Source organism: Vigna unguiculata, chromosome 4 (genome assembly GCF_037176805.1).
Source record: "Vigna unguiculata cultivar grain cowpea cultivar isolate G323 ecotype 2 chromosome 4, ASM3717680v1, whole genome shotgun sequence".
Taxonomy (NCBI): Eukaryota; Viridiplantae; Streptophyta; class Magnoliopsida; order Fabales; family Fabaceae; genus Vigna; species Vigna unguiculata.
In genome coordinates this window covers 43,767,578-43,778,580 of record NC_140795.1, presented here as the reverse complement: position 1 = coordinate 43,778,580, position 11,003 = coordinate 43,767,578, and the positions used below count along the sequence as shown (strand labels likewise).

The window sequence follows — 11,003 nt, the reverse complement described above, 5'->3', positions numbered from 1 at the left end:
ATATATTTCATTTATAAAGAAATAAAATAAAATGTGAAAATTAAAGTTTAAGTGATGATTTTTTATTTTCAATAGGTTATTAAATATTTAACATTATTATTCTATTAGTTTACTATTTCATTGTGTTTATTATATTTTAAGTAACATATTTTTTTTTGTTATATTTTAATTTAAAAGATGAAAATAAATAGTTAATCTTTAATAAAAGAAAAATATATAACTAGATATTAAAAACCACAAAAGTCAATCTAAACCACAAATAAGTGAACATTCAATTCAAAATAGTTTCATATTCACATATATCATTTTTTTCTAATTTATGCTCTTTGTATACGTATTATTACGTCATAATTATTATTTACAAACAATAAATGAAAATAAAATTTATCATACTTAACTTTTTTTAGTACAAAATTTATTCATTTTAAAATATAATTAATCATTTCATTGAATTTAAATTTATTACACCGATACATTTTAAATATTTTAAAAATTAAAAAATTTATCTGTTTATATATTTCAAACAAATATAATAGAATACATAATTTAAGCATATATTAGTCATGTGTTATATTATTTTTTTTTCCTCTTATTTTTAATATCCACACAAAAACGCACAGCTTAAGAGCTTACTTGGTTACTACTAGAGAGCGTGCTCGAGAAGTTTTGTAATGTTGTAATTTTTTTTTTCCTCTTATTTTTAATATTCACACCAAAACGCACAGCTTAAGAACTTACATGGTTACTTACAGAGCGTGCTAGAGAAGTTTTGTAATGTTGTAAATAAAAAAGTCTTTATCTGAGGAGCGTTAGTCAGAGAGTAAGAGGGAGAACTATTTTTGAAATATCTATTGTAAATTTTAACGGCTACTTCCTAATCTGCTTCTATCTCTTCTATATTTATTTTCTTCTTTCTCCATTCGAAATCAAAATACTTTCTTTCCTCTCTCAACTTCTAGTGTTTTCTCTGTTTCATAGATTCTACCGCTTTAGCACTTCAATGGTTTCAAAGCAAATCGATCGCGTGGGTGGTAAGGTTCGGGTCGTGGCCAGGATCCGCGGGTTTTCGGGTCCTGAGGCTAATTCGGAGTCTGGCACTGCAAGGACTGTGGAATGGATTTCGGTGAATGGCGAAAATTCTGATGATGTGTCCATCTCCTTCAGAGACCATCCTAGGTACGTTTTAGGGTTTGAGTTGTGTGGCTTCTGCTTTTGTGAATTTTGTTGATGGATGAGAACTGTAATGAAAAGAAATTGATTGAATTCCAAGTTTTTGAGGGCATCTTGAAATATGTAATGTTTTGGTGATTAGAGTTTTCATTAGTCATGGCATAGTAATACATCCTCTAAATCTTTTGAGGGTTTTTGTGGTTACTGAGTTCTGTGATGTTTGGATGATTGGAATTTTGTTAGCATGGCTGAATAGTATGTACCTAGATGTTGAGGGTTTCTGGTACTTCAATTGTGTAATGTTTGGACTTTGGAGAATTGGACTTTTCGCGAGTCATAATAGCTGAACAATTATACATCTCGTGAATCTTAATATGAATTTATATATTTTTTTAATTTGGTATCCTGGAGTCAGAAGGTTCCTCACTAGTTGAAGGTATGGGACCAAGACAAAACTATACCGTTCTACACTTGAGGCTTTGTGGTTTTTCAGGTGTTTGATGTTTGGGCAATTAGAGTTTTCATGTGCCATAGCTGAATAGTAGTAATCCTTTCCCGAAACCTTGCTAATGCAGTATTATCCTCACATACCCTTGCATATGCAAATCGACCTTTTCCGGATTTGAACTCCTGATCACCAAGATACTACTTTACCATTGTGCTCTTGAGTGTTTTTGGTTCTTAAGTTGTATAATGTTTGGGCATTTAGAGTTTTCTTGAGCCATAGCTAGATAGTACACATCCCCAAAATCTCAAGGGTCTGTGATTCTTGAATTGTGATGCTGCAAAATTGGAGCTTGAGTTATAGCTGAATAATACAACCTAAAGGTTAGGTTGAGTGGAGTAAGACTTAGGTATCATCTCTAATAATTGTAGATTTGTTAGTACTCTTCAAACCTGTAAGTTTTCCCTGCCTTGAAAACACTGGGGCACCATTTCCTCTTCCTAAATTTTGTTGTTAAAAATTAGCTAAATATGCAGCCCAAGAATCTTGAAGGTTTGTGGTTCTTGGATTGTGTAATGTTTGGAGGAATAGAATTTTCTTGATTCATACATCTTTTAAATATTAAGCTTAGGATGAAGAATAAAAATTAGAAAGTGTATTTACAATCTTGAAATTTGTGGTCTGTTGGGTCTGGCAAGTTGAATTGTCTTGTCTTTATTTTCTTTTCATTTTTTTTTTCCAAATTATTATGAATATTTTTCTTGTTCGAGTGAATTGATGAACATGGGGTCATGGTACTCATTTGAGTTAATTTTTGTTGAGTAGTCGTTATTTGGTGGACTATTGCTATAAGGAAGATGAAGACAGTGAAATGATATATTCAAGGGAGGTAAAGCCTTTTGTGTCTGCAGCTTTTGAAGGTCATAACAGCACTGTTATTGCACATGGAGCTAGGGGTAGTGGAAAGACCCACATAATTCAGGTTTGACATATTGTGCTTGTTTTCTTTTTTACTTTATTGGTTGGAAGAGTGCTTTTTATGAATTTTGATTATTGATTTCTCTATGAAATTGTACCTTTTTTTATGCTAACAATTACTCCTTTGTTGTTTAAGGGCTCTGTTGAGAGTCCGGGTTTGGCAGTGCTTGCTGTTGCTGAGTTTCTTTCAATTGCTGAGAAAAATGGGAAATCCATAAATGTTTCTCTCTATGAGATTGATCATCAGGAACGGGCCATGGATTTATTAAATCCAGAAAACCCGCCAATCTCTGTTTTTGAAGATCGTGGTAGAATTCAGTTTAAAGGATTGACTCAGGTAGAAATCTATTTGACTATTTCTGCTGTCTCACTTTTTTAGTCTAGCAGAGAAGAGAACATTTCTAAAGATGGGTCGCAGACAAGTTGTATGAAGCTTTGCGTAATGTTTCCATCTGCAGGTTCCTGTGAGATCAGTTAGTGAATTTCAGAATTTGTACTCCACTGCATGTTTTAGCTTTAAGGGAGCTCCCAAAAAAGGTGTTCATAGAAGTCATATGGGATTGATTGTGCATGTCGTTTCCCAGAATGTAGGAAGTATTGTCAGCAAAATGAATTTTGTTGACTTGGCAGGTTATAATCTTTGTTGTGAAAGATGCCAAATAATCTTCTATTTTTCTTTTCTCGTTCCTTGAAAACATTTTTAAAATTTGACTAACAATATTATGCTGTTATCAGGGTATGAAGATACTAGAAAGAAAACTAGTGATGGCTCCTGCCTAACTGAGATTAGCAAAATTAACAAGTCAATATATGCATTATTGAATATTTGCCATGCTTTGAGTACAAATGAAAGTCATATTCCCTACCGGGAAAGCAAGCTTACACGCATACTGCAGGATTCTTTGAGGGGAACTAGCAGAATTTTACTGGTTTCATGCTTGGTTAGTATGACTGATTTTGAGTTTAAAATTTCTTTTCTTATTCCTTATAAGTAATTTTCCAAATTTAACTTTGATTTGTAATTAACTTTTTTTTTTCTGTATTTTGAACTTAGAACCCATCATTTTGCCAAGACACTATTTACATGCTAAGCTTGGCATCACGGTCATGTCATCGGATTCATCATCAGACATTCTTAGATTCCACCAAGAAAAGTGTAAGTTCAGCAAATATGAGACAGATACCTAAAAGCGTTTCTGGGACAGCAAAGAAATTACACGGTTCTTCTAAACCAATGAAAGGAAGGTTTGTACTAAGGTTATGTGCATATTTTATTAGGTTTGGTATGTTGTACTTTTTTCAAATTATTGATATTGACTTTGTCTTATTAAAGGAAATTGTTTGATGAAGCTAGTCATTCCACACCTAAGGTTAAGAAGGTAACTTTCTTCTTTTCTATTTACTATATTGTTCTTTCCTCACTATCTTTTCTAGAGGACATGGAAGGGCAAGTATGTAGAGGGGATAAATATATTCTGTCTGACACGATTTGAAATTAAACTTGGAAGTCATAATAATCAATTATTTTCTCTTGCTAGAAATATTCTAGTTGTAAGGAATTAAAAGCTAAATTTATGTTAGAACTTCATTTATCCGATCATAAATGGTTTTTATATAAGTAAGGTCATTCTTATCACATAAGAGTTCGACCATTGAAAAGGTAAACATTAAAATTTTATTACTTATTGGTAAATTAGGTCTCTTTGAAGTGGAAAAAAAATTGTATTACTGTTCATTTGTACGAACTATATGAGGTGTTACCAATAGAAAGTTGTATTTTCTTTTTGCAGGAAATGGTGACTGAAGCATCAAAGCCTTTGATGGTAATACATCTGTCATATTTTGTATACTGTTGACCAACAGATTAGGAAGCTCAGTGCATGATTTGGTGTCTAACACAGGATAACTCATTACCTGAGACTGGAAATCATGACAACTCTGGAGTGGAAACGATAGTGAATAATTTAGCATTGACAAATGTTTCATTTACGGAGGATGACTTTGCAAAAGCTAGTCAGGACATGAAACTTGATCCGACGTTAGAAAATGTAATCATAACACATATAGTATTGAAATATGTTTAAATTTTCTTTCAACCAATAAAATTTGTGGAGTTAGTCACGACATGTGTTCTCTGCCATACAGGGTGATTCGTCCTTGAACGCCAGCAGTGAAGTGGAATTCAGTTCCCTAGCAGCTAAGGTAATTTTTTAAGTGCTATCACAACCTTTTTTTTTTTCAGTGGGACATTATTAAAATATACTGAAACGAAACCTTTCTGGTACTTAAATGTTAATTTTATGTTTAATATTTTTCTTATTTTTGTGGTCACATAGGATATTTTAGTGGATGGAGATGACGGTAAAAAGGAGCATACCCCTTGTATCAATCATTCCTCTGAACCATTGTCAATAATAGTTCACGAAGGTAGAGCAGTTGATACATATATAAAAGTGATAAATTTTTTGACTAACGTATGATACATGTCTTGATTAACTTTCAATTCCCATCTTTTTGTCATTTCCAGGTCATAATTCACCACCCATTAGTTCACAGTTGCGCGATCTTTCCAATAGTCTTAAAATGCTATGCTCTTCAACTTCATCATGCTTGCAAAATTCAGAAAAACAACCCATTTCAGTTCTAGAACCAAAAACTCCTATAAATAAACAAAACATGAACATTAACCAATGGAATGAAATGAATGGAAAAAGTCCTTGGGAGACATTCAGCATGCGAGGCTCTGGGATGAAGGTTTGATATATAGTTAAATGGCTGTATTTTATGTAATGTTTTTCAGTTATAAATATAATTTATTTATTTTGAGTACAGAGTTCCATCGTTCAAGAATATCTTAGATTTTTGAACACTGCTGACAAGTAAGTTTCTGCTGTTATATGTATTTTCTTTTTTGTTTTTATAACTGAGAATCTCACTGATTTACTTTTTCTTTTCTTTTCAAAATACTCGAATACAAATAGGGAAGAATTAAAAAGATTAAAGGTCAGTAATATTTCACCTTTCATCAAAACCTTGTGATGATCTTGTCTTATAACTAGTTTAATTTTTGTTCTTACAGGGAATTGGAGACAAGAGGGCTAACTTTATACTTGAACTCAGACAAGAATCTCCAGAACCTTTCAAAAGTGTATGTCTCTAAAAAAATTCATAAATTTTTATATTGTTTGATAAGTGTACATATCTAACAACTTCTGTTGAAACCCATTTTTTTCAAATAGCTAAACGATTTAAAGGACATTGGGCTTTCTGCAAAGCAGGTAACATAATCCCTAAGCATATGTCACAATATTTACGAGTTTATTTTTTATTTGATTCGATGGTTAATGTAAGAGAATATCAACAATCATTATAATTGTGTTTTCTTACACAGATTAAGGGAATGATGAAGAAGGAAGTTGGAGAGCTTTTCAGTGAATTATAAATGCATTATTGAAATCTATGCAAGCCTTTGAACTATAATGTAAGGATAACTTGTATTGGTAACCAAAGTTGCCCTTTATTTGTAAATCATGAGATATCTAGATAGATATTTGAATGTAATGATCGATGATTTTAAAATTAAAAAATTATATATTTTGTGAAAAAATATTATGCAAATAATTTTTCTCCATGCTTATTATCAAAATCAAATTATAGTTTCAAGTAAAATAATAAATGATTCAAATAATTTTAACAAAAATACCAACCTATTTATTTATAAGTATAATCAAGCATACTATGCATATAAAGGTTGGAACATTTTACATTTTCAACCTATTTATGTTTGGATAATTATTATCTATGATGTACGGATATTTTAATTTGTATCATGTATTCGTGTCTGACACGTATTCGTATTTAACATGTATATGTATCTGACATTTTAAGATATTTTACAGATATTTATCAATGAAGTATTTTTTTTAATATATAAATCAATAATGTCTTTATAATGACTATAATTTATAAATTATTATGTTGAAAATATTTAATACATTTTGATTTTAATTTAGATTTACACAAAAATAGTTATATATTTCTCATGTTTTTCTTTAAAAAAAATCGTATATATTACATGTCGTGTTTTATTATTTTCAAACTTAGTATATCGGTATATTAGATATGTGTTGTATCCGATACATGTATCATATATGTATATCATAAATTATTATCAAAGGTCGTAATTGGCTGAGAATATATAATAATAATAATAATGAATTTGCTTTAAAAATTTTGATATGTTATTTATTTAAAATTATTTCTTGGAAAATCTACTATTTTGAATGATAATAGTAATGTAGCCGGTATTAATATTTAGGTTAAATTATTTATTTGGTCCCAATTTTCGTAAGTAAATTTGAATTTAGTCCCTTAATTTTTAAAAGTGTTACCTAGGTCCCTTTGTATCAATGAAGCCCTTTCCGTTTAAATGGGAGAAACAGCGTTAGGAGCACAGTGATATGGAGATATGAAAGTGAACTGAACAGTGAAGTGGCATAGTAAATAATATACACGTAGAATTAAAATGCTGTAGTAAATCATTAATTCATTAATGTTCTTTCTGCCTTATTCATGTTCTACAACCCGTGCAACAATCTTATTCATATTCTACAACCAACACTTACTGCCTGCTTGGCAAAACTAATAATAATATTTGACAGCAGAGTGCGGCTAAATTCCTATGATACTAATGCTCTCCATGGGTGAGAGGAAAAGAGAAATAGAAAGGAGGGGAAACCATAAATAAGGCAGATCAAATTAAGACATGTAATTGGAACAGATGCAAATGCAATCAACAGTTGCTTCATAATCCACAAGAATCCATAAATTCGCAAGGGATCTTCTGAATTCAATCAAGAATTGAACCATCCCCATATAAGCATTCCCAGCAAATAACTGACAATAGATCCAACACCAGAAGGTATAAAATCATGGACTCGTCACAGAGCTATTTATGTTGCAACGATGAGTAACATGGGCAGTCAAACGCGAACTTTCCATCAATGTGATTCCACGAACTCGTGATTCTTTTACAAACCCCTCGTTCCCCAATTTTGTCGACGAACCTAAACCCTAAATCCAGCTCGAAGTGTAATTCCCAATTTGGTCGATAGACTGTATTGCAAACCCTAATTCCATTTTATTACATATTAAATACAAAGCATTACAGCTTTTATTCGTCATCAATGAATTATTACAACATTTGTAATTCCACGTGTACACCATTTATTGTGTCACTTCATTGTTTAGTTCACTTTCATATCTCCAAATCACTATGCTTTTAACGTCGTTTCTCCCATTTAAACGGAAGTGGCTTCATTGATACAAAATATCAAAATTAAGGACCTAGGTAACACTTGTAAAAATTAAGGGACCAAATTCAAATTTAGTTACGAAAATTGGGACCAAATGAATAATTTAACCTAATATTTAAAATAAAAGAAAATCACAGGAGACATACACAACACGTGAGCTTGTAAAATCAAATTAAATATAAACTTATATTTCATAAGGTTGAAAATGGCCTTACATTGCTAGTGAAGATGGCCTTACATTGCTAGTGAAGATGGCCTTACATTGCTCTTTGGGGTTGGCTTCAGTGTTGGCGGAAAAAGAACTTCCTCGTTGATCAGCCAATTGCTTGGCTAATTGTCCCACTTGCACCTCCAAGTTTTTTTATTGATGCATCAGTGTTCTTTTGATTTTGAATTGACATCTGCAAGAACTGTTGCAATCATGTCCTCAAGCTTTGAGGTTCTGTCAGTCAAAGAGGGATGTTGGTAAGTTTGTTGATGTGGGGTCCTATTGGAAGGTCCTGCTTGGCCCATGTTTTGGTGAGGTTTCCATCCTTGATTATAGTTCCCTGGTCGGCCTTGATTGCCCATATAACTAACTTCCTCTTGAGATGTGCTTGGCATAGCACATTCCCCATTGGTATGGTTTCCTCCACATAACTCACAACTTTGCACTTGTTGGAGTTGAGCTATAGAGGCATTTTGAAGCTCTTGAGGAAGTTGTGACAATTTCTTCATCAGGGTCTCCAGCTGCTGAGTCATAATCTTGTTTTGAGCCAATAAAGCATCTTGAGATTGAAGTTCTAGAATACCCTTCTTTTGAGAATGGGCTCTCTCAGTATAGGCTTCATTATCACTAGCTGCCATGTTCTCTATTAACTCATACGCTTCCTCTGGCGTCTTCCATTTGATACTCCCACCGGCAGACCTGCCAAGAAAAGAGTAAGTTGTGTAGGTTGATCAAACTCATGAATGGGAGTTTTCCTCATCAGTCATTTGAATCTATCCCATGCTTGGCCTAAAGACTCATCCATATCTTGTTGAAATGCCGAGATTTCCTGTTTTCCCTTATTAACCTTGGACTAGGGAAAATATTTGCTCAGGAACTTTGCAATCACATCATCCCAGTTAGTGAGACTATTTTCAGGAAAGGAATTCAGCCAGGCTTTTGCAGGTCCAGCTAGTGAGAACGGGAAGAGACTCAGTCGTATGGCTTCATCAGGAACTTGATGGATCTTCACAGTATTGCATATCTCTAAGAATGTGGCCAGATGAGTGTAAGGATTCTCACGAGACAGACCGTTGAACTGATTACTCTACACCAGATGAATAAGAGCTGGCTTCATCTCCATGTTGGTGGCATTGACAGTTGGCCTAGCAATACTGTTGAAGTTAATATGGCCTGTGAATGCTACATAATCTTCCAAAGTGCGTCTTTCACGAACTCTACCATCACCATGAGGATTGTCTGCCATTTCTTCTTCTGGATAAGAATCAAGATTCTGAGGAGTAGATGAAAGAGTGTCTGAAGCAGAAGAATGATGGACAACTTGTTGTGCTTGAGCTCGTCTTCTCCTTGTGGCAATGTTGTTTCTACGGGCAGTTTTCTCTATCTCAGGATCGGCAAGGAGTGGTTCTGAAGATGCAGTCCTCCTTGTACGGATCCTACCCTGCATAAACTATAGAGCAACAACAAAAGCAAGCTCGAACTACAAGTTAGCCAAACAATAATGTGCGTATATAAGTAAACAAAAATAGTAAATATGAACAAAAGAATTTAAGTCTAAATAAGTCAAACATCACACAAAAGTCTAGTATTAGACACGGGTCCCCGGCAACGGCGCCAAAAACTTGTTAAGACTTTGGCAAGTGTACCAAGTCGCGCAAGTAGTAACCGGTAAGATCGGTATATCGTTTCCCAAGAGACTCGTGTATACTAAATAATTGTGTAATTAGTGACTAATTTAAACTAATGAATAAATTCATAATTTGGGTTTTTGTATGCAAGAAAGTAAATATTTCATAAACAAGTAAAATTGAATTTGGATATTTGAAGACTCTAAAAAATGGTAAAGACTAGAAATGCAATGGATTAATATTGTTGGAGTTAGACTTCACCTACTTCACTCTCATGTATATTAAGCAATAAAACTCTTCTCCATTAATTACAAATGTCAACCCACAAGTCTACTCAAACTCTAATCCCTTAGTTGAATGAGCCTAGGTTTCCTTATTTAGAGTCAATTCCTTGAATCCCTAAATAAACAAACCCGCTTTACAAATTAGGGTTTAAGATAAATAATGGGTCAAGTTCCATTCCTAGTTACAAGTTCCATTAGGTATCTTGTTCCAATTCTAGGTTTCAAGAGATATTTTCCAATACCTAATGACCCAAATATCATGCAATGAATAGTCAAAACAAAGCAAGCTTTAAGCACATAAACAAAGATACTAGCAATCAATGGAATAAGCATTTATATATTCAAATCATTCAAAAATACATGAAAGTTCAGTGGCTACATCTAACCCCAACAAAAATGGGTTTAGCTCTACATTGTCATGGAGAGCTCAAGCTTACAAAATGAAATGGAAGAGGGAGGAGATACAAAGAGGAAGAAAGGGTAGTTTCCACTAGCCCTAGCAGACCTCCAAGCGCTCCAAGAGGTGTTGCTCGAGCTCCAAAGTGTCCAAGATGAGTTTCCCTTCGCAAAAACAGAAGAAAAAGGGCCATTTGACACATCAGCGAAAATTGGCGCCTGGCGGAAGCCTCTCAGCGCCAGGCGCTAGCCATCAAACAGGGGCCAAAATTTTCATCTACCGCCAGGCAGTGAGCAGCAGTGGCGCCTGGCTGGCGCTTGTCTGGTACTTGGCGCTGGCGGCCTGTTGCGCCTGCCGCTGGCTCTGTGTCGCCGAGCGCTTCCTGTTGACAATTTTGCTTTTCTCCTTGCTATTCTGGGTCACTCATTTGTCTGGACTTTTGGAGCAAAGCTTCCAATTTACAAAAAGGACACAAAAATGGGATTAGTGGTATATTTAGATCAATGTAACCCAAAATGTATTTATTTACAAAAGTAAGGTAAAATTAAGGATTAAGTAGGTTAAAAGCTTTGGAAGAG

General features: G+C 33.7%; 1 protein-coding gene across 2 annotated transcripts; it reads left to right on the top strand.

Annotated features, from left to right (window-relative positions):
• Positions 1-693: 693 nt before the first annotated feature.
• LOC114181212 (ATP binding microtubule motor family protein) lies at positions 694-6,200 on the top strand. 2 transcript variants are annotated; one of them, XM_028067601.2, is made up of 18 exons: positions 694-820; positions 979-1,176; positions 2,441-2,597; positions 2,730-2,930; positions 3,052-3,223; positions 3,329-3,534; positions 3,648-3,838; positions 3,927-3,972; positions 4,384-4,416; positions 4,495-4,641; positions 4,739-4,795; positions 4,930-5,020; positions 5,121-5,347; positions 5,426-5,472; positions 5,575-5,596; positions 5,673-5,741; positions 5,833-5,871; positions 5,985-6,200. In XM_028067601.2, the coding sequence occupies exons 2-18, from the start codon at positions 1,001-1,003 to the stop codon at positions 6,033-6,035; spliced, it is 1,932 nt and encodes a 643-aa protein (XP_027923402.1). In that variant the 5' UTR covers positions 694-820; positions 979-1,000; the 3' UTR covers positions 6,036-6,200. The 2 variants fall into 2 exon arrangements, with proteins under 2 accessions (XP_027923402.1, XP_027923403.1); XM_028067602.2 differs by having other exon boundaries at positions 719-853.
• Positions 6,201-11,003: the final 4,803 nt, after the last annotated feature.

Excerpts from the sequence above, each read along its gene's own strand:
- LOC114181212 (XM_028067601.2), top strand. The coding sequence starts at position 1,001 with ATGGTTTCAAAGCAAATCGATCGCGTGGGTGGTAAGGTTCGGGTCGTG. Across the intron at positions 2,598-2,729 it reads GAAAGACCCACATAATTCAG|GGCTCTGTTGAGAGTCCGGG; the intron begins GTTTGACATATT and ends TTGTTGTTTAAG. Across the intron at positions 5,872-5,984 it reads TTGGGCTTTCTGCAAAGCAG|ATTAAGGGAATGATGAAGAA; the intron begins GTAACATAATCC and ends TTTCTTACACAG.